The sequence below is a fragment of the Neodiprion fabricii genome, chromosome 3 (assembly GCF_021155785.1).
Source record: "Neodiprion fabricii isolate iyNeoFabr1 chromosome 3, iyNeoFabr1.1, whole genome shotgun sequence".
Classification (NCBI taxonomy): Eukaryota; Metazoa; Arthropoda; class Insecta; order Hymenoptera; family Diprionidae; genus Neodiprion; species Neodiprion fabricii.
Window position 1 is genome coordinate 30,436,555 of NC_060241.1, and position 24,128 is coordinate 30,460,682.

At 38.1% G+C, this 24,128-nt stretch overlaps 2 protein-coding genes across 10 annotated transcripts in view; one reads left to right on the forward strand and one right to left on the reverse strand.

Annotated features, from left to right (window-relative positions):
- Positions 1–10,407, reverse strand: part of LOC124178824 (rab GTPase-activating protein 1-like) — a 39,436-nt gene extending 29,029 nt beyond the window's left edge. The window contains exon 1 of one of the 2 annotated variants that reach the window (XM_046562526.1): positions 10,113–10,407. In XM_046562526.1, coding sequence (XP_046418482.1) covers positions 10,113–10,169 — 57 coding nt within the window. In that variant the 5' untranslated portion in view covers positions 10,170–10,407. The remainder of the gene's footprint in view (positions 1–10,112) is intronic. The other variant, XM_046562523.1, reaches the window with a different exon arrangement.
- LOC124178827 (protein FAM102B) overlaps positions 1–24,128 on the forward strand; it is a 51,103-nt gene that overhangs the window by 12,922 nt on the left and 14,053 nt on the right. The window lies entirely within an intron of this gene.

Here is a 24,128-nt window from a genome sequence, read left to right on the forward strand (position 1 = left end):
GACGCAATCGTTCCAATTTATCAGGGAAAATTACCCGGTATTTCATCATAGAAATCTGGATTATTCAATTCTGTGGAATTTCGCAGCTTCCTACATTTAAAGCAAGCCTGCAGTAATGGTGGAATAGATTCAACAGTCCGTAACTTTGCACAACCCGGTTTGAACTCTTTTAAAATCGAGTGATTTCCGAAGCTGGCGCATTACGCGGCAATGATGACGTAGTTTTATAACACACGGTATTGTTGCAAGCCTTCACCTGGAGCGAAGTATACGAAAGGTTATCTGCAAAGTGGTTGACTGGGTATTGAAAAAGAACGACTCTGTTCGGTGGTAATAGTTTGAAGAGATACTGTAATACCTACGTATCGGAGAATCAATCGGGTGCAAAGTTTAGTTACAAGACAAGGCGGTTAACCCCCGCATTCGATTGTAAGAGATTACATGTAATTATTGTTATAGTCTGTCAAGACAACGATAATAATCGTAAATGTACTACAAAGGAAAGATAATACTTTTTACTTTGTGCCTCGAGTTTTTCCTTCTCTCTCTTCCTTATCGCAACGAATTCATTATCGCTTCCGATGAAAAGCTTTACGATATCGCGATATGAATTATCGGACAGACAAGTTACTCGATACTTTTTTTTCTCCCCGTTCTCTCAATCTTCGCGATTTTGTCCGCGAGCGTGCCGATGACTTTCCGCGAGGCAGAAACTTCTCCATCAATCTTCTAAACGTTTCGTTGAGAATTGACCTCACCGAGGTTCAAGGAAACGTCGACAGTTTTGATGGACGTACACGACGCGACACTCGTTCGGAGTTGTCGCACTCTTTAATTGCGCGACCAATAAACCGCGAGCAGCTCAACTTACTCTGACGTTTCCACAATTCAGCTTTGTACTCTCAACAATACCGACGACCGTTTCGTTCGCGGCAATTCCTACTTTTTATTCGAATTAACGTCCACGCCTGCAGCTGCATGAGCTGGTCTGATGACCAAATGACCAAAAACAATCGATTATTCTTTACCGATTAATCGAGTATAATCGATTATTCTTTCTCGCAATCGGTTCTTCTTTTTTACTCCCACGAACGCCGCAACACAATATCAATTTGTGTGATTAAAGTATCAATTATTATTATATTCTCATTTACTAAGTACCTGTTTGATAGAATAAGTGAAAGATAAATGAATATTTTTACCTGAAATTGAAAAATTTTTTTAATGAAACCATGAATTATCAAAAAACTTTTCCGCTATTAAGACTACATACTGAAATTTACGAAATTTTCGTTCCCAGTCTACCGTTTCAAGGAAATGCGAAAAAATCGGTTAATCGATTAATTTATATCGATTCGGTTGAGTCGTGTTCGATTTTTTGTTTCTCTCGATTAATCGACGCATCGATTATATTATTTTTAGCTTACAATTAGTGGCCATCGCTCAGAGCTACGTACATATCGTGTATAAATATGTTGCTTCTAATTCATTTTAAAGAATATCTGACTGGCTCGGGGCTGGTTTAATAATGCGAAATGACTCTTTGTTTCAATGTCAGGCGTCGGTAGACGATGACTTTCACGTTTTGTCTCTTTAATTTTACCGTGTTTTTCATCCTCGCATCGACGCCCACTTCAATCACTACCAAAAGACATCACGTAATCAATGTAATTTTAAAACTTTTTTCATTCAGGATCATTAAGCTATGTAACCTTCGAATCGTAGAAGCTTTCGTGCGTACGCGTACACAGTGCAATCATCTTTCTAACGATCAAATAAATTTCGATACAATATTTTTAACGTTACGTTTCTTCTTAACTTCTTTCTTCCTTCAACGTCAAGATTTTCGTCCACGCCCCAGCAGCAAAACGCGATATTGTAGTTATCTCTGCTACTGCACTAGCTACATCATGCATATGGAAGAGTGTTGATTAAAAAACACTGCGTCGAGGTTAACTGGCGTTTTTAAAAACGACACGGCACGTGCTGCGGTGACATGTAAATATATATAATAGTTCGCAAAGTGGATAACAGTCTGAATTAATTTCTTCGTAAAATTTGCAACTATGCATGTATTTGCGGTTTGCTACTACAAACGTTTAGTCTACTATACATGTGTGTGTGTATATATATATAATTATACGCCGTATATTACGCCTGATGATTCTTCTGTTGCCCCGCACATCCGCATCTGGAACGTGCGTCGATTATTCGTCCAGTTACTTGAACATCGATGTGACAAGTGGCAGGATAATGATGTTAAATTATCGATAAAACAGCGCAGCTTTGTGTACACCAATTAATATTATCCCGTTTACAATTAAAAGTACGTATGCATCTCGAACAGCGTCGCGCATCAAAGCTACGTGCGATCGTTGAGTTGTTAATTATAAACTTACTACGTGATGTGAAAGTATGCCTCAAGAGTGAAAAGAAAACTTGACGGCAATTGAGAGCGGAATCAAATGAATCATGGAACTGGGGTTAATACTGTAAATTAAATGATTTTTATTCGCAAATTGAAATAAATAGTTTTTATTAAAAAATTTTATTATTCAAAAAGTACGTGGTATAAATTTTGCGAATTATTTTTACTTAGACTCTATTTTTTTTTTTCAACTTTGCCGAGTAACTCCTTGGTCGAAGAAAATTGCCGGCAGCATTTAGACGTCTTCTTCTCGTAGAATAATGAGAACAAAGATTAATGAAAAAACCTGACTCAGTTTGCACGCAAGTCGCAAAGAGTGTTTGTCTTTCGTCTAGGTACATGGAGCGACAGAGTATGAAAGGAGTAAAATTGTCTCTGTTATAATTTAACAAAGAAACTTTCACACGTAGCCGGCTTTGTAATAAAAATGTGGCATGCACGCTGTTATTGTCTCTAAGTGCGAGGACGCGTCTTTGAGTCTCTGCCCTTGAATTTTTATTCCCGTAACAATTCCCAAACGAAATTCTTCGTGAAATTTTTTCTCTTGCATGGAGCGTTCGTTCGTTGAGATTATTTTTATCGTAATTTTATTCTGGTTTTTTCCTAAGTTTTATCCGCATTACGTTTCTTGCCGTCATGTATCTACTTATTCTTTAAATATAGATGAATCGCACTAAGTCAGCATGCAGAAATAGTTTATTTCTTCTCCGTATAACAACCGGTATCTGGAATTCATTTTTGCGCGATATTGACGATGCTTTCTTTCACAGCAAATTCGTTACAGAATCATTTTGACCGACTTTTAAATTAGCTTTAAGTTATTGATTTTAATCGATGACAAACCTGTGTATAACTGTTATTCAATCTTGCTTTGGAAATTTGAACACATATGAATATTTGGTTTTTTTTTTAGACAAATGCTAATCGAAATTATTAGTTTTCGTATTATTATACATTTCGCGAACTTTTGGTCACATCGAATTTAAGGTTTTATCCCGCGGGACTCGAATTCTCGAAGAATAATGAATTTGTGAATTTCATCAAATCATTCAAATAATTGATACGGACTCAATAATGTGAAATCTGACCGTGATGACTTGTTACACGTTATTTTAATGTTGAACTCTCAGGAATTACGTGCGTAAACGTTGTTTTCTCTTCTTCTATCTCTGTCTCTCTCTCTCCCTGCCTCTCCCTCTCTCTCCCGTATCGCAACGTACAACATTCATAAAAATTAAAATTTCGAAAGAATTGAATACGATCTTATAAAAACAACAACAACAAAAAACGGCAAAATTTGAATTCGAAACGATGATCGACCGATGAGGCAAAAGCCTTATATATTAGTTTCTTTGCAAGATGTCGGCAGACTCTCAAGGCGTTGCCTTTCATTTCGCCAAGTTTACTCGCCGTTGCGTTTCACACCGACGATGAGAGGTGGTGCAAGTTATGCTCGCGATGAGACGAGGAGAACGAAATATAACGACCGACGAAAATACCGCTCGTTTGTTACGGTCATTGCCTCAGCTGTTCTCCGCTATCGAAATTTCACGATACCTGCCACGCCGCTTTGCCGTCCATGTCCGTCGATCGTTGGTCAACCGATTCTCGTTACGTAACCCTGCGTAATCAGGATCGCGGCATCTGGAGGATATATTTTATACGTTATACGTATTGTCGTTTCGTCGAGCGGCAACGGCAGCGGCGTTTCAGAGGCAGCAAGATTTCTCTTCTCTCAATTCCCTCTCTGTGCGCGGCATTCGTTGTAAAAATCGTAGGTATTATCATGGGTATAAAAGATTTCTTGTCCATCAAGTTTTATCGATAATATATTATCGATGTCGTTGTATCGAAATCAAATCCACATACTTGACTATCTCTTGTCGCTTCTCAAATGATTCGATGCAGTCATTGCATATATATGTATATATATATATTACTCGACGAATTTTTACTCGAAAACAACCCGATATATCAGCTCCGGCTGAACTTCTTCCCGAATGCCTATACCACACCTATACCTGATTCCTCATCATAGCGGAGCCATCCAAATATTACGTCACTGACTCGACTTGTGCTATTTTAGATCCACTTCGATCATCCTGTGATACACACTACGTACAACATAACGTCATCCGAATGAACGTCCGGACGCGTTGTTATCCTTTCAACTTGAGGCCGCTTATTCGGACGAATTTTTACATGTACAAAATCAATTTGACAAATTGATTACTGTGCGACGTAGTTTGATATATTTCGTGGATGCCTGTGAATTATTATCGGCTGCAGTTGGTGATTCGAATGCTCGCTGATCGAAGTGGGAGAAGCTGTACGTTGCAGCACCGAATATAAATAATATAACAATCTAAGTACGCTAATTCTCGACGTTAATGATTTGTAGACGACCTTGACGTAACAATGTCTCTATCGTCTGGGTCAAAAGCCCTGGCATTGGTCTCGGTGCTGTTGATTGTTTGTTTGTTTTGTTAGTCATCCGAATGTTGCGCCAACAATTATACTCCGCGGTGTTGATACCGCTTATTGTTGTGCATATTAATTGCCAAAACGATAAATGATGAATTTAGTGTGAAACGTTTCGCAGTTTATCTTATAATATAAGTGTCGTCGTGATTTATTGTCCCGGTCGATAACGTAAAATGATATACTTGTAGGAATATATGTATATAATGTAATAAAATATTCGTCTTAAGAATTGAAATTTGTCGAATACACGAATAACGATATAATAAAGATATTTAAATTGTAAGATGCATTGCGAATAACAAACGGAGTAGCGTTGATAGTTAGGTTATACCTGTTTGCAGTTTGTGCTGGGAGAAAAGAAAATCTAACTACAGGTTCTTATTCGTTACTAATCGTTATTTACTATTTCTCCCTTTTTGTTTTATTTTTTTTTTTTTTTTTGTTCGTGTGCTAATGATTACTTACTCCGATGCCAACTTGAATGTTATGAGAACGTACACAGCGTTTATACGTAAAAGCACTCTAGGCTTGATTTGATCGATCGGTAATCACTCAGTTTGAAATTCAATAAAAATTAGAGCTTCTCTGTGCCGCGGCTACTCCACGGCTTGAATGTATAAATTCTATCGATCGGTGTATTTTTCCTGACGAGTATCTATGCACAAATTTAATTGATCTCTTATCGGATAACCGTGTTTTTTCCGGATTTTTTTTATGCCATTATTTGGCGTGTGGTAAGTTGGCTCACCACTTTTTGAAAACAAGTCAGCACGACTCAGCACAATTTTTATATTTATTCTTTTAAAAAATTGTCTTTAATTGCGAATTTTTTGGGAGACGTGAGCAATTTTTGAGATGCGAAACTTTTATTTAGTCCAATTTTTTTTTCTCGCCTGTTGGTTATCTCCATTTTGTCTATAGGCGAACAACGCTGGCAAAATTGTGTCTAGAAAAAGATCTACCAGTTTTACAATCCTGTCCGATTTCACTGATCAAAATAATATCTGGAAAATCGATGAGAATAAATAAGTTTCCCAAGCGATTTGATACTGCGAATTTTTCCTTTCCGTGAAACTTAAATCAAGAATGAAATACCGAGAATGTTTTGGATGTACAATTTTAACAAGTTGAAATACAGTCACGAATCCACTAATGTAAGAAGAAACTTTTCAACAGCTTTTTTCTTATCCTGCACCGTCGTGGTTGAATATCACTCGCACGGGTATTTTTTCAGTATAATTTTTGCACCGCGCATATATTATTTATCATATCCATCATACGCCATTAGCTATGCAGAATTTAATTAGCCGTGACTACATTTATCGATTAATATAACCTGCTTCGTACGTAACATAAATCGAACGATAATAAATCAAATTTTCATGAACAACATCAAACGTTTCATAATTATTTTCTTTACGCAGGACTTGTAGAAACTCGATATCGACATAACGCATACAGAATAACACAATGCGTTAACTTTTCAATTTTTATCCTACGGCCAAGCCTAGTTTGTGATATTAAAAAATAAAATATGTCGGCACACGTGCCTTATTCGCGTTACGCGTATACGTGCACGGCAATTATATATTCAGTTCACGTTTATAGTGGTAATAAAATTCGATTATTAAAGCGACATTCGAACGAACTTGAGCCCTTGTCGTAATTGCCGATGACGCTTAATTCTATCCGAGTTTCCTCACGGTCTCAATCTAATCACATACACGATAGTGCAGAAATTAATCTGTGTGCGAATGTTGCGTTTTTTTGGAGCGATGACGGCTCGCGATGCTGCTGATTTAGTCTTCGCGGATTCCAGCGCGATTGTGTCAATACCGCAAACGGCTTCGGCTTCGCTTCTCCTTATCGTCGTTGCTTGTTGCTGGAAGCTGCGCACCATTGTTACCATCTTTGACCAGAAGAGCTAGAATCTGCGCGTAACGATCGCATCCGCAGCATGCTGCGGATACGTATTGTTTTTTCTCTTCCTTACGACTCTATTAGCGCAACAACGACGTCCTCAAAGTTACGTCAATGTTAGAATAAAAACCTCTGCGAATACGACCGACTGAATGACGGAGTGACGGGGGTAACGATGAATATATTTGCCGCTCGTATTCCGCATAACAAATGCGAATCGCCCATACATATCGTCTATGTATATGTACAGTCTTCCGTGTACGAACTTACGATCCGATCGACATCAAAGTCTCGAATTTATTTCGACGAAGATATACTCACGCGAAATTCTTAGCATAGGGTCGGTTTCTGTATTTAATCGTTGCGCCATTGCCAATAGAGTCATGTGTATAAATACCTGGGCATGCGCAATGTTGCACCATGGCTCATTGGTGTTTTTCTCTGTACGCGATCTTTTTTACCGCTGCGTGTATTATATCACTATATCTTGTACCTATTTGCAAGAAATATTCTACGTTCGGGACAGAAAGAAAAAGATTAATCAAGTTACGAAAAGCGATTTATACAAACTTGACATCGCATTTTGTGTTAAATCCAGAGACGAAGTTAGCGGGCAGACTGTGACTTGGGCATTTTTTCTCAGTTACCGTTTTCTTAGAATATTAATAAAATACAAGCGTGTCCCTTGAGTTTGTAAAATGAGATAAATTAATTATACATTGAGTCACGTTATTTACGTGTTTTTTTTTTCTATTTCGTATTGCTTTCCGGCTTTCTGAAACTTTTAATTTATCGATTGTTGTACCAAAATGAACAAATCCAATATATTATTCGACATTCCGAAAAACTTCTTCACTCAAATTTCTCCTGCAGTTTACGCAAATGATAAAAGCTTTTGATTCGAAAAGATACAGAGACTTTGACAGATAAAAATTTGTTTGTTTAATTTTTATACAGCTGTCATCGATATTTCTGAGCCTGATGAACGAATGAAATCGAGTTTATTGCGAGACCCTCGGTTCTACTAATACCAAATGATTGTTCTCAATATTTGAAGAAATTGAACTTTTCACTCCAACAATCACAATGATTGTTGCAGAGCGACTTCATACTGTACGATTATAAACATTTGGTGCGCGTATCGTGAATTATATTTAGATGCAACATGATACGTGTTATACTTTATAAAAGTAAAAATTTATTTATAATGTACTTTGTGTTTCCAGTCTCTTAGTGTTGTTCAATGATTTGGAGTTAATTTGCCCTGATGCTAACAACAAGTTACCCTCGATTGTTTTATATGCGCAAAGAACCCACAAGACTTTTCCCCTCTTGTTCTGTATAACGTACAGATCGGTGACGAAAGTGCAGAAAAGCGGAAGAGAGAGAGAGAGAGATTGGTTAATTGATTTTTATTCATGCCTTGGTTATACCTTGCGGCAACAAATTGTAAACAATTGAAACAACGTAAGTTAGACAAATCGTGGAGAAAACATGATACAATTAAAAATCGTGTAACATATGATTAATTATAACTAATGATAGTTCATTGCGGTACATTAATAATAATTGGTTATAAATAACGAGTAGATGTTCACGGAAAAGTTTTAATTGTACGTACATTATTCGGTAAATTTTTATTTCTGTTTTTTTTGTCATTAGTAATAGTTGGCCCGGGGCGTGAATTAAAAAAGAGAATGAAAACAGCTGAATGTGACATTTATAAAAAAATTCTATCACTTTTACGTCTCAGACTATTTTCGACGTTTTTATTTTCTATCTTTTTATTTACCGTTACAGGCACTTATCCAGCCTTTCTTCATTCGCTTGTTCAGTTGCATTATACAGCAGCTACGGGATTCGTAGTTGCTGATTTTATTTGGTACAGAAAACTACGGAGATTCGGACGCTCGTTTACATGCCCCACCCAGTCTTCTATATTTAGAACTTACAATCTGAACGCGTGTTGGAAGACCGTAGGAAAAGATCGGCAGCAGGGAATTTGTATTATTATGTATACAGTGTATATACAGGATTACGCAACGCTATAAGAAAAAAAAGGTTGAATTTGTATGTTTGAAAGACGATTTTTAAACACAGCATCTTTAGGCGGCACCGCGATTTTCGACAAAATACAAGAACGGATGTTTCTTACACACGTACACACAGACATAATATAACCTACGATACGCATATCACCACGTGCTTTGAAAAACATTTATCAGGGGCTTATCGTATTATAATGTAATACAATATTATGCACCGCGCACACTTGCCAAAAGAAGGTCAAGGGTACACGTGACGTTTAAGTAGCGTAGGATAACTTGTATAGTTTATGCCTGTAATTATACCTGTAACATGGTCGTTGAAGACGCGCTGCTGGGGATTTTATGGGTAAGCAAAATGTCTGATATCTATGGCCTCTTGAAACTCTATCTTGATACCAAGCCGTTGTTCCAGGTTATTGTAGACGCGGCGAGGCGAGGCACCGGGTATAATATTATACAGGTACAGACCGTACAAGGGACAAGTGCAGGGTAATTGCTAACCGAGCACACTCACCCTTGTACCGTCTTTTGCCACATTTCGTGTTAAAATCACGCAGGATAAACTAACGCCTTTTATCGATTCAACGCGTAGTAAGTACGTGCTTTGTGTCGTATTATCTATATATTTTGCCACGCGTGTTCGCAGCGAATTTTATATGCAAATACATAACCCGGAAGACTCGCGAAACGGTAGTAATAAACATAAAAATAACAATGCGTTTAATGTGATTCACGCGAGCAAGTCTCACGAATCGATAAGGATGATACGACGAAGTAAATTAAGCTCATGTCGGCTTTTTAGTTTCTTTTTTGTTTTTATGGTTTTTTTTTTTTTTTTTTTTTTTTTTTCTACAAATATCTAATAGCCTTTCCAGGCGAGAGATAATTTTAATGCTGCATTTAAATTTATAAAGTTATTAGCTTTGTCGATGTGCTGTTCTATTTTATTTTTTTTTTATTCTACCCGGTTTATTTAACATTCTCGTTGGAGAAAAACTCGCTATCAAGTGTTTAAACACCTGTATGTAATATCAGGAACGATGAGAATAATTTCTTTCGCTGTTAAACGTAGATAGATGATTTTTTTTTATATATAAACCACGAGTAACAAAGTACAAATCATCAATCTGTTTTGGTATCTTGAAATGATTTTTTTTTGGATTAAGTTGATTAGGGAAGATAACACTTATATACGTACGTACATAATTGATGATTGTGAAAAATATTCTTACATGATGAGCGATTTCTGCAGCTGACTGGGTATAATAGCCATCGTTGCAACGTGACATTTGTACTTGTGACACTTGCAAAAAATTGTTGATTCTTTTATTAAATTGTTTTTTTTTTCTTTTTTTTTTTTTTTATTTAATCGCATTCACGTTAATTCACAGCTGTACAAGTAAGAAGGAAAAATCTTATGAAAACCGACTCACGAAGAACGCGGCGTGAATTTTTATGTCACCACGACGATTAGTCGTAACGCAGGTTGTATGCGTATTACAGTTTGTGTACGTACACACATGATCGCTTCGCTGCTACTGAGACGAGTCAGTTTTTTCATGCTACTGGTAGCCTGCAGTTTGAATTAATATCGCTACAGCAAAAATAAAAAGAAGTAACACATAAAACAGATGACTCGGCAGCGCAAGTGGTCTCTTGTGTTCGTAATCGTCACTCACTCGATAATTAATTTTTCATCATAAATTCCCCCGGGTGATTATAATAATAATCACAGACGTGTCGAACACACAGCCGCTGCTCTCATATATCCACTCATACGTACATATGCATATATATATACGTATTAAATTATATTATTATATATATATCGTATTAGTTTTTACCAGCACATCGCTACCAAGTCGGCTCGATGTGATATTTTAGCCTTGTTATTTGTTTTCCGTACGTATATACAGGCATCTGGCATTAATAGTCGTTAGCTGGCGTGAGACGTTATTTTTTATTTTTTATTTATTTTTTTTCCCCCCTCTTCACGCGCGTCTAATATTTCATCTCAACTTTTCTCCCGTGGATCGAATTTTATTATTATTTCATCCTTTTCTGGATCCCTTCCGCTGGCTTCGCTCTTTGATGATCCGTACGTTCCAGACTCTGGGTTTAGGTGTCTGCGTCATCGGCTCGACGATACCGGCTGTCGGCTTATCCCTGAAAAAATTTATACGATAGCCTTTTACTCTGTTGATTATATACGCCGTGTTTGTAAATTGTGCGTTGTAAGCTTTGCGGATCGTCGAGCGTGTAATATTCAGATCTCGTGCGCCAAAGAAAGTTTGTAATAATACTTGAGGAAAGTAATTGATTCAACCAATTTTGATATTGGTACATTAATGTCTTTTCATTCTTCGATTTAATTTTTTTTTTTTTTTTTTTTCCTACTTTATTGCAATATACATCAGTCAAGAGAAATAACGCGCGGGTGAAAAAAAAAAACGAGACAGATAAGTTGAAAAGTAAAGGAAAAAATGCTTTCATCGTCTGCAGGAGGCGGTAGTTAATTTTTTTCTTTTTTTTTCTTCTTTTTTTTTTATCAGAGTTTTCTTTGCGTCGACGGCGGCATGATCGTTAAAACTTCGTGCAAATTTCGTGACCTATATTCTCAGGCCGAACGGATCCTTGCAACGTTCGTTTTACTATATCGTTAATCAAACTCCAGTGTCTATATCGCCGCATTATTTTGCGCGAGACGTTTTTTCATTCCAGAAGCTTTTGTACAGTTTTATAATATCGATGTACGGACATATTATTATATGTATTTATAAACGAACGGTTGGTGTTACAGGTGAAATGATTTTATTCTTGCTATATGGTTGTTATTTTCTTGAAACTCTGTACACGAGACATGCAACAATTTTGCTCCGAAGCGCGTGTAAATCACGGATCTATGCGAATTTGTATTACGCAACATTACATTTACACCATGCCGAAGGCGATTCAAATGAAAATTATAACTCTGTCATGGTTCCACTTGTAATTATTGCCCCGGTTCTAAACCGGTATAAGATTTAAGATAAAAAAAACGAAAAAACAAAATACTTGACATATTCAAAATATGTTTTTCTCCGCTAGATAGAAAATGAATGGTGTAAAATAACCAGATGGCGAACGAAACTGTTACGAAACTTGATAACATTCGCTCGACGGCGAGTCAAATTTAATTTACTAAATATAAACAGCCAGAAACATGAGCAAAACAACGAAGTTGAAGTTAGTAACGTTAACGTCACGAAACATCGGGAAGAAATTTATTATTTTGCAATCTTGGAATGACTTTCAGGGAGTTAGCTTTTGAAAAATATGGGTATGTTTGCTTCGGTATGATTTACTTAATTTCAGACAATTCTAATGGTGCGAAGTAAAGATTTTTCCCGAACATGCATCGTTACAGTAACCTTACTAGCTTCAATCGCGTAACTTTTTTATTCCCGACATAACATATATCGTAAATATATTCAATTCTTGTGAATCACACTGAAATATTAATGATGAAATACCGTAATTTTTCGTTAAGAATCGCTATTCCACTAAAATGCTTGCGGCGCTACGAGCGGCAACAACATTAATTCCTTATAAGCTAATTATCGATTTCACAAGATTATGTATACGGCTTGAATATGAAAATTGATCCGCTTTCGAAGGATAAACGCGTTGGGGGGGGGGGGGGGGGGGGGTAAAATGTAGAATCTTTAATCTTTCCATATTTCTGGAATTTCTGTATTCTCAATTTTCTATGCTCGGACCTTCTACATTTTCACAACTCTACGAATTATAATTTCGCGTGTTTGAAAATTCGAAATTATAGTCCTTCTATAAATCGGCCGTTCTATCTTTTTAACATCATTCTTCGCCACTCGCGGTTTGCCTACGTATTTTCCACATGTAATATTCGACGCTCTCGCAAGAGTTTCGACACTAGTGTATAATTTTAAAATTATTGCACATCGATCAGGTCCTAAAAATTGGTTAAAGTTTTATTTTAATATTAAGATTCGAAATTTCACGCAGACGCAGCAATCGTAGCATCGAAATGTTTTTCCCATGGAATTTTGGCCAAGGTTAACCGTGCCTGTCGAGAGGTTACAAGCGACAAAAATTTTATATCACACTTCGGTTCGACCATTTGCTCTGCATGGAAAAAGATTGGTGAAAGATAACACCTGAGTTATACGGTTATCCATACGACGCTATAGGACTTGAGCAAGGCGGCCGCGAGACTCGTTCATCCCCAAAGAATTGCTTATCGGCTCTCTTTGCAGAAGGGTGGATTCTTCCGAATATACATATTTATGTATGTTAGTTTACAAATGCCCATGTAGGCGAGGAGACCAGGTTTTCCCGTCGCCTCGGCATTTTCAATCTTCGATCTAATTTTTTCTCTCGGTTCCGGGGGATTCAAGGGGGGTCGCCAATAAGGTTAAAAGAAATGGAAAATGATCTTTTGATTCAAGGTTTTATGGTGACTGGAGTAATGGACGTAACAAAGTGAATCGAAACGGGTTTGAAAGCTGCGGATTTCCGCTTTGATACACGACCAAGTATTTTTAAATCATCCCAAAAATTGACTCCTACTATAAATCGTCCGTTCAAGTCGCGCTCGTTGTATCATATTAATGATTATTTTACTCGTTGCAGATATAGAGTTGATTAATTTCACTGCATAGGTTATTTTTCTCTCATGCGGAAGAAAACGAAGAAGGAAAAAAAAACCGATTTGCATTGGCTCAATCGCGTCAAGTACAATCGCACCCACGCGTTTATGTGCGCAGATAAGCGAGGGTGGCAGATATACATATCTGCTTATTTGCATATATAGGCCAAGGATCTTGAATAGCGACTCGATTTCCGAAATTCCGATCGACTATTTCGGAAGATATATTTTACGGTGAAAAAGACAGTGTGTGTAATTTACACACCGAACAAATATGGCCACGCTGTTTAACCGAACGAGGTACGATGCACTTGCACGAATGTGTGTGTGTATATATATATATAGTGAAGTTTGTTCGAGTTGGCATTTCGCCATCGTACCGCCGAGCTTTTGTCAAGCTTTTACTTGCCTCGGGATTTTCCTGAGGCTTCACTGTCCATTCTTACACAATCTAGGTGAATGAAACTGAAGTATTATATCCCTATGTCTATAGAATCTGATTTTTTTTACCTAAAGGTTATACGTTATATAGAAAAGTGCCTCAGATACGCAGCGATTGAAATGTCTTTTTTTTTTTTTTAATGAGAATCGACAAGAGCGGCCACACAATGTAGGGTCAAAATATCACGGAGTGCGAAAGGAAAATCTAATTGAAAGAATTTCAAAACATGCGAATGTGACGTATAGAAATGTCTGTATGCAAAAATTTGAACAGGATGTCTAGCATCAGAAAATTCTTGGCAAACCAGGGAAAAAAGTATATTTCGGAATATCGGTGCAATATTAGAATCTTCAAAATTCACAGAAAGTCGAAACATAGAAAAGTCAAGATGTAGAAAAATTACGAGTATAGAGAGCTGTAGTATAAAATTGTCACAACGAATAAGAATACATCGGCATTTTGACGGTTCTATATATTGTTCTGATTTTCTATACTTTACCTTTCATTTTTTCTGTACTTCGGCTTTCTAGACTTTGAAATTCTATGCAATACATTTTCGCATATTTGAAAATTCGACATTGTCACCCTTTTATTTTCTAGTTTCTCTACATTTTTTACTCAACCCGAATTCATCAGTTCTACACATCCTCGACTATGACGGTGTTCAATGTTGATTATATTATGATAACGCAGAAACGCCATACAAATCGTTATATACGAATGTACAGGATGTTTGAAAAAAATAACCGGGAATATACGGGAATTTTATTCAAAATGTGTAGAAAGTATTGGAAAACCCAAGTATAGAATCGTCAGAATGAATACGAATATATTTCTTTTTTCACCGACAATTTTTTGCGCGTCGTAATGCTTACTATACCCACACAATATGTTGCAGGAAAGGAAAGAGGAAGGGAAAGGGATTTGCAATGATGAGAATTGCCTTCGTTAGACAATTCGATTTTTAGATTCCTCGTCTTGTGTATACATATATATATATATATTATGTGACCACAGATTTATCGTCGCTGAGTATTTTTCCCTTCAAACCTCGTCTCCACACGCACTACGCGTCTATTTCTACCTGAGGAAGATTTTTTTTCCTTCCTTTCGTTCTTTCTTCGTCTCCCAATCGGTCGAAAGGATCGACTCCTCGATAACGCAATCAAGACCAGAGTGAAGACGCAATTTCAAGTATCTTACGGCCACCTATCTTGCCGCAGATACAGTTGTACGAACAAAAAAAAAAAAAAAAAAAGAAATAAAAATCTTTATATTTCGTCATCGCCGCCATACGAAGAAGAAATTTTGTCGGGTTCTGTAATTAGGGCGAGCGATAAGTCGACAGGAAGCTTGTTGTCGCAAGTTTCATGGTCGGAACGATGTGCATACAATTTATGATACAGCTTGTCGTTATATTGAGGAAAAGAGGTGAGAAGTAAGTCGTACATTCGGTAAATTGCTGAGTCGAAATGATACAATTTTACTTAGCTAATTTTCTGTCTTTTTACGTCCAGTAGTATTTATCGTTTCTATAATTTTATCTCGGACGTCATTTCGTCGAGGGTTTTTCCGCAGTTCACGAAACAGAGCAACGGTGCAATTTACGATTACAATCGTTGCACGTAGCATCGATCATCGCTTCAAACGTATACAGATTGCAGATTATGCGACACTGCACGTAGACGTAGACCTAATGCAACGTTGTGCCGCTTGATTCTTATTGGTCGAGGGATCTTTAATTGAAGATATTCCAGCCACAGGTTGACCGTACTATGCCGGAAACGGAATTGCCGATACGGATGCGTTATAGCCTTTCATCCAGGATATTAACTTCCGCGTTTCCCTTTCACAATTGTCGCGATTTCTGTGACGAACTGTAAGACTATATGGAAGTAATCGTGCGTCGAAGGCAATCATTCGACAGGATTGGAGGATTTGAAAAGAAGTTTTGTCTTTCTTATTCATTGTTAATTTGAAAACACGCGTCTTCGGCGAATGATTTAATTAAACGCCTGTAAGGTGAACGGTTTCGATTTTCTCTATATTGTTACGTCAACTCGATTGTAACTCAAATCAATTTAGTTACACAATTGATCGTGTGCAATTTGATTCGAGCCTGCATACGCAATCAAACGATTATTGCTTTATACGGAATTATACCTATAACTACATGCTTATATGTGCTTCCTTACTGTTTTATGACTAGTGCGAGGATTAGCACGACGAGTCGAACAGTAATGGGTAAGACTGTCTCGTTTATGCATTATTTTATTGACGTATGTAATATTGGAAATTTTTACCACGTAATGCGGTAATTATCCTTTTTATTGTACATACGGATAACGAGTATTTTAATTCTACGCAACCTTTTCTTTTTCTTCGCTGCAGTTTCTTAATAAGGTTTTTATTTATTTTTTTTTTATTTTTTTTTTTTTTTTGCCAACGCACGCACGTTTCCTCGATGCGGCCGATCGTTCGCTCATTATTAATCGTTTCTTACGCAGCATGAACATATCTTGTTTTCCGTCGACGGATCAAACGTCACAAGATTCATTCGTTCGCATATTATCGCCTCTTACAGTGCTCGCTGCTGCACAATATTGTATATCCTCAAGTTATTCGCCGCGAGGATAATGCAAACAACAAACATGCACAAGCAATGAAAATGTTTAGCATCGCGTAACGTGTGTCATACTTAGAGACTATACTTACTTCTTACCTGCCCGGACATCATGCTTAACCGTCTAAATATAGATTAATTATGTTTGCACAGCGCCTCTCGTTATATTTACCTACATTTATCGGCATAGCCAGCTAGTACGTACATACCCACGTATTATATATATATTTATGTGTGTATATATATATATATATATATTATATATAAGTCGCACGCGAAACGGAGAAGCGAGCTGTAATGGTAATAGTTATTTTGACAAACAAACATTATCCGATGCATGTAAGTCAGGATCGAATGGATGGAAGTAATGAATGGCGTATCGTACCTTGTAAGCGACTGCCGCCAAATCGATACACTCTCGTCATCCACTGAACGCCCACATGTAGAATATATTCTCTGCCCATCTCATTGTCATAACAATTCGTAAAAGAGTTGTCCGTGTTGTGTATGCGTTTCGCGAATTATCATATACCAGAGAATAATATACGTACATATTACAATTATGTATAATGACGCAGGGTGAGAAACGTCGTGTTTTGGTTTATAATATTTCAAACCTAAATAAGGATAAAAATTAAAAATGCGCGTTGTTTACGGCGTACCTATGCAAAGATATGTGGAGATTCTGCTGTTAGTGTTATACTATACGCTAGATATACCTAACATTAATATCTTGCATCAAATTCCATAATCAAGCCATCTCCGAATGAAACTGAGGCTCGTTCCGTATGTCGTTGTAGAATTTCAAATTTTGAAAGTTCTTCACGCGCGAATATGGAAGACTGGGTTCAAACCTGTCGCAGGGATTTGGATGAAGCATCAAGTTTGTAAAAAAAAAAACCGAGACGGCAGTTTTTTTTTTCGCTACCGTAGCCAGGTGTGCAGTATTTAAGCTAGACGTACACGTAACAATTATACGGATGGTCGAATATCGAACGACGGCCAAGTGTAATTTTCACGAAAGACGTTGCAGCTATTCGCTGTTAACTGCAGTATTGTTCTCATATATCGCAATAAAGAAGCGTATGCTTGGAGCCCACGCGTGCAGAGACAAGAAATCACCTTGTACTTCTGTATATTTTTTTCGTATAATAACGCGAGCTGAAGAATTTAACGTTACATAAAACAGGTCTATATCGGTCTATCCATTCGTCGCGTAAAATTACGGACTACTCGTTGACTACTAATGAACTAGTCTATACTTTACCGCTGGTCTAAAAGTTTTCCTTATATATATATATATATATATATATATATATATGTATATGAACAGTATATATATAACCGCGCGTGTATTACACGTTCAAAAATTAATGCAGTTATAGTTTTGCCGATCAATCATGGAGCGAAGCTTTTTTCTTTAAACTTTTTTTTTTTCTTTTCTTTAGAAAGTGTTGGCACAGTTATAACATCGCCGCAGAGATTCGCTCGCGTGCGTTAGCGCGGGTGCAGCTTTCGGCCCGGTTCTATATTCGATGGAATTTTAATTATCCGTATACCAAACGTTACAAAACTTGGTTGGTTAAAATGAAGCAAAGAACCTTGAAGGCAGCCTTGCCGCAGGCTCTGTCATACCGTAAGAACGAATCGACGATCCAGCCATCGTGCCCCCCTACGGTTTCATGTAATATCTGGCGCCACATCACATCACGCCACGCCATGCTTTGCTCTCCATCTCTCGCCGATACCTTATGTATGCGCGTACGCACACACACACACACACGCACCTTATAATTTCACATGCAATCGACAACGTGCGCCATTTTAGAAATCCGTACGCGCCAGCAGGCCCAGAAAATGCAGCTTTTCGAAATTCCGTATAGAACGCTGGAAGCGATCGTTGCCTGCATAGAATTTCATTGGAGAATGGAATTGAGTTGCAGCTGCCGCGAAATGTTTTCGCAGCGTTGCGTTTGTGTACGCGGTCGTTGAATAGCTTTGAATATATTTCAATCCAACTAAACTCGGTGATTTAATTTTCAAATCGTTTGGCACACCCGTCCGTATCTTTCCTGAAAGTTTGAAATTTAATTCACGTCGTCGAGACGTCAAACCGCAGCATTAATTTTGCAACGTAACTTAATCACTCGACTTATCCGTTCGTCCAACTTTCGTCGTCTATGGGCTGTTTGTTGAGGAACAAACCTTCAGGCTTAATTATTTACTCTCTAAACGGAAGACCTCGTCACGCGGTTCCTCCTCCGCGAGTTATCCGAAGTAGATCACGACTCTTGATCCTCTGTTACATATGTACGGTCTATAAGTTAGTTGAAGCACCCTTTGAACTTGGGTGTAACAACGTTCTCCTATAGTTCCGGAGCAAGACGCACTAGATACACTGCAGTACAACAAACGAAAATTAATCTGTATTCATGGGATGATTATCGCGAGTAAACTCTACACGATGTGCACTATCTACATATGTCATATATTCGGTCAGTTTTTAAATTTTTCGTACAGAATTGAAATTTGAAACCGAATTTGCTGTCATTAGTGTCGCATATCGCTGAAAAATTTTCACTGCGTCGGTTGGTCGTACTGTGTATAGAATTTGGTAAATCAATAGACATGGTAAGCGTTGCAGAATCCCTACTAATCGCAAGAGAAAATTCGTACTTTTCTCTGTAGCATACCGAGTGAAGTTTTTTCAAAACCATGTCACCCCACCCCGATTGTCCTTCTTCTTATTCGACGATTCGCTGCTCTATTTCCTCTGCGTATATGACACGATAATTGCGTATACCGCGTTATGCTACACTACCGCACACGTCTTAAGGCGTACAATTAGTTACCGGTGAAAACTGGTACCTAAACCGTGCGACAAGTTGTAAGTGTAACGTTATACCTAGGTTGAGTGTAAGTTGGTACCGATTGAGAATTGAATGTATCTAAGAAGAGGAATTTTTTTTTCTTACGTTTTACGTCTGTAAAACTCGTTTCTCTTCTTACGTCTGTGAATGTCTCGGCGGCGTCTGTTAATTGTTGTTCCTTACTGCTCCTGCATTCGTGTACATTGCACATTTGTCGTTCGATCGATCGGCTTGCACGTGTACATCCGCAGGCGTTATTGTCACGGCACCGACTATGCATACGTACTTGGGGAATAAAATTTCGTTCCGAGGATTTGGCTCGTACCCTCATCCACATTCTGCAGAGACTAGGTATGTGTTACGAAACAAGGACGGTCGAAGGTTGTCCCTTGACCCGACGACGCGACGAGGCGATGCGGTTTTAGTTCTTCGTCGTCTGTCTTCTATTTCGATGTTTTTACTCACACGTCCCACGAGACGTTTCTTTCTCCCAATGCTTGTGCCAAGTTTGTTGTCGTGGCGTCAATGAATGACCTTCACGAACTCTGCAACCTTCGAAAAATATCAAGGTCCTCAATTTACATCCCTTTTGAGCTTTCGAAACTGTAAATTCTTGGACCAATTTTCATCCGTATTACACGCCGGTACTTGTTTCCATGATTTTCATCCTCTCTCTGGGTCAGAGAACGTTACGTCCGTATTCCGACAACCGTGAAAGCATCACTTGAAACCTCGCAATCTAATATACGTACGTTGATAATTTCTCCCACCGAACACCGACCGAAGTTTACCCTTGAAGTCTGTAAAGATTTCTCGAAAGGTACTTCAGCTTGTTACACACGCCTCAAACGCACCTTTGTTCTATCGTCTAGCTGTACACGTAGCACGCAAACGGAACCTCGTCCATCCCGCGAACATTGGTACACCGATAACGTAATGAAACATGGGCAACTACCCACCGCCGAAGTATTACATCGTATACACAAACTCCAACTTCTTTCACCCTGCAGACTCCCTCGCCTGTCTTACAGAAATGTGCACAGACGCTGTATATACTGTCTTAAATACCTCGACAGATGGCAAGTCTGGGCTCCACGTATGTTGCACAACATCTACTGGTTTGTATTTCATTCCACGCCGGGATTGGAAACACCGCTGTACTCTGCCCAAGGGTCAATTAATCCATCTCTCTCGCTTTCTCATTTTTCCGACAAATAATTTACATCCTACCTTATACTTTTTTATCCAAATCCACGAGTTTAACTCGTTGAAGAAAAGTGAGCGTGCATTAAGGTTCGCATGAAAACAAGTTGGGGTGGTTTTTTATGATCAGATTTGAAGTCGCGTAATCCATTGCATGTTAGCTAAGCATTGCATGAAAATCCATTTGCACAGCACTGCCCAGTCGTTGTTACTGGTCTTTGACGCACGTGCAATTGTGGAACTACCTTCCACCATGCGAACATTTATACTCTTTCGGACGTTAGAACTGCAACCAGTCGGATTGATTAATTTCACAGCAATGCGTTTGCGTAGGACTGAACAGTCGATGTAGAATCTTTTCAGTTTTGCTTTCTGTGCATATGTCAAATTTCGTCGCGCGTCACGTCACGTCCAAATATTGAATTAAGATTTTACGATTACTATATTCAATTAAGCTTCGGCGACACGACAGGGAAATATCGTGGACGTGGGACTGTTGGCAACGACATTTATACACTGCTTACCTTGACGAGGCTTGGCTTAGGAATATTTTGGCTTCCGCGGATATTTACCAGCGTCGTGACGCGTTTGTGGGACTCTTATCGCAAGAAAAAATAAATGAATATAAATAAAAGGAAAGGAAAGAAGAAAAAATTGATGAACGAATTTTTGTCAGCCCATTTTCACCAGCGGATGTTCGATCCGTGTACTTTCCGTACTGCAGTTTGAGACGAGACTGGAAAAACTTGGGAACGGATCCAGGAATGTCCCTCGATACGAAATCCACTGGGATAAGTTTCGTGTTTCATAGCCAGTCATTAGCGACACTCGCGACTTTACTGGTTCAGGAAAGTTTATTTCATCTGGGACAAATACGATTTCGTTGATTGATGACCTCTTCTTGAATATCGAATAATAATATCAAGTATCAAACTAATCAAGAATACCACATCGAAACGTTTGTACGTTTATACAGGTATCGCACGCATGCGCATTCCGTTCAATAATGGATAATGTATTGGAGTATTTGTTTCATTTGCTACTTTTGAGGGACGCCAAATTTTCACAACCGAGAGCCACACAAATAACAGTTTGAGAGTTATCGTTTGATCAAGCTTTGAATTATACACGAACCATTTCGTGTTAGCTTCGCATCGCTCAAAGAGAAGTGTAAACATTGTTTAAAACAAAAACTGGCATTACTTTCTAGTATAAAAACTGGTAGCGCTCGGAATATTTTTCGTGTCAAAGAATGAGCAAAAAAACAGCTCTTTGTCGGTTCGTGAAATCTATGGAATCTCTCCCGTCCATAGGCGTCAAATTAATAAAAAAAAAGATTTTTTTTTTAAACAGATCTATCGTACTTGAAAGATTGTGCTTTGTATCGTTTGAAAAAATTTCATCTCTGTCTCAATGAAACCGGGTTACGGAAGTACAGAATCCTCCACGTGGCTTCTCTCCACAAGATATGCTATCTTCTAGCTCTTGCGTGATCTATGCCAAATATAACTTTAAATGATTCATCGTCAAATCAAAACTATATGTAATTTTCAGAGAATCATATGCGTGGTGACATGTTGATGTAATTATTATCGTTAATTTTTTTATTGCGATTGTTACAGCATAATTTTGATAATTTCACTGTCTTACGGTGGTCAAATTAAAGGATATTAGATGATCTACCTGGGTAGCCACCAACTATACTTTTATCCAACCTTTAGTTCTCGGTCTTAAAATCGATCTTCTTCGCGCGATTATAATTAAAAAGACGCCAATTATCACGACGAAGATAATTCGTTGAACTTCAATAAACAATTATCTAAAATCGGTAGGTAGGTAGGGTTCGCTTCTGCGTGTGCATAAATCATTCAGAGACAAAGGGAGAACGACGTTTTTGAAATTAAAGTACCTCTCGCCACTGCTGTCCACTGTACATACACCATCTTCGGCGACTGACGGTATTCGCTTCATCCCCTGAAATGAACCATGGCTGGGTGGTATGGGGGGGGGGGGGGGGGCATTGACCGAATCACGGAACAAACTAATTACCTTATACTACAAAAATCACCGCGGGTCTTCCGCCCAACTCTCGAGGACACTTTTTCTGCCTCTGATGGAAGCAGAAAATCTCGGGTGCCGTCCAGACTGGTGAAATTGATGAATTAGAAGACTCTTCCACGTGGGGCAGTGCGCAGTTGTTCAAGGGTTGAGAAGAAGGCGGAATACTATATTCACTAATCAATGTCGACGACTGTCGGGGGCGCCTTGTTACGTATGCGGGTTATCAAACGCGTCCTTGGCTGTCACGCGCTTCCGTTCTCAATTCGACAAGCATGAAAATCATGAATGAAACTCTTCTCTAGCATGATTTTGCCGCTGAACTCTTTGCCGATTGTGTGTATAATTCGAGTTACTCGCACAAAGCAAATCTATTGGAATTATTTTTATATTATTTTTTTTTTTGAATTTTTTATTCAATTTTTCTAATCACGTTACGTAATATTCGCCGAAAATTGGATGAGAAGAATCGTTATTCATCGAACATGTACACTTCGGACTTGTTGCAACAGTCGGAATCTTTTCATCGATACGCACAGTGAATTTATATAAAACGCTATCGTCCTTATAAGCATATTTCTCGGAACAGTGTCACGTCGCTTTTTTATATTCTGTGACGCTTGGACACTAGCTAGACTGTAGTTCACTTGTGTAGGTGGTTATCATTCATTCATCTGTCTGTGCAGATCTTTTGTACGCTGCAAGAACCGCTCTAAGCTGTTTCTTCTGTGCATCGTCACGTCGATTTCTTTTGTCAATCGTACTTTATACCTAACGTATATGTTTTATCTTCCATACTTTTAACGGATCTAATCTTTTATTGAACATTTTCTTTATTATTTTTTACCTCGTATAAACATTCGTCAGCCGTAGTCTGGTTCTGGCGGAATATTATATTGAATTTACAACATAGGGGTTCCGTCTTTACAATGTTTGAGACTCTTGATTTATTAAGTGAGAAGTTGAGACGAAACAAGCATGCTAGATAGTGTTTAATAAGTGGATGAATCGACTTGAGAAATAATTTCACACTTTGAGACGTTTATAATCGTGCAATACGTATTCATTCGTTTCAAACCAATTGCCGAATAAAATTGAAACAAGTAAATTGTATTTTCGTTATCTCCGAGTTAGACACGTCTTTAAAAATCTCTGCGGCAAAAAGTGTAGTTGGCCAATTCTGCAAAAATTTCGTCCATTTGTATTCAATTTGTATTATTCTTTTTGTCTTCCTAAAATTTTCGATATTTGAATTTATGTGGGTGTGTCATCTTTGTATTTTTACTAGCTTTCACCAACGATTATGTTTGAATATTAAAGCAGGGCTGAGTGTGGAAAGAACCGAATTCCTAGATAATTTTATGAAGCTCCTCGACAAACGGATCG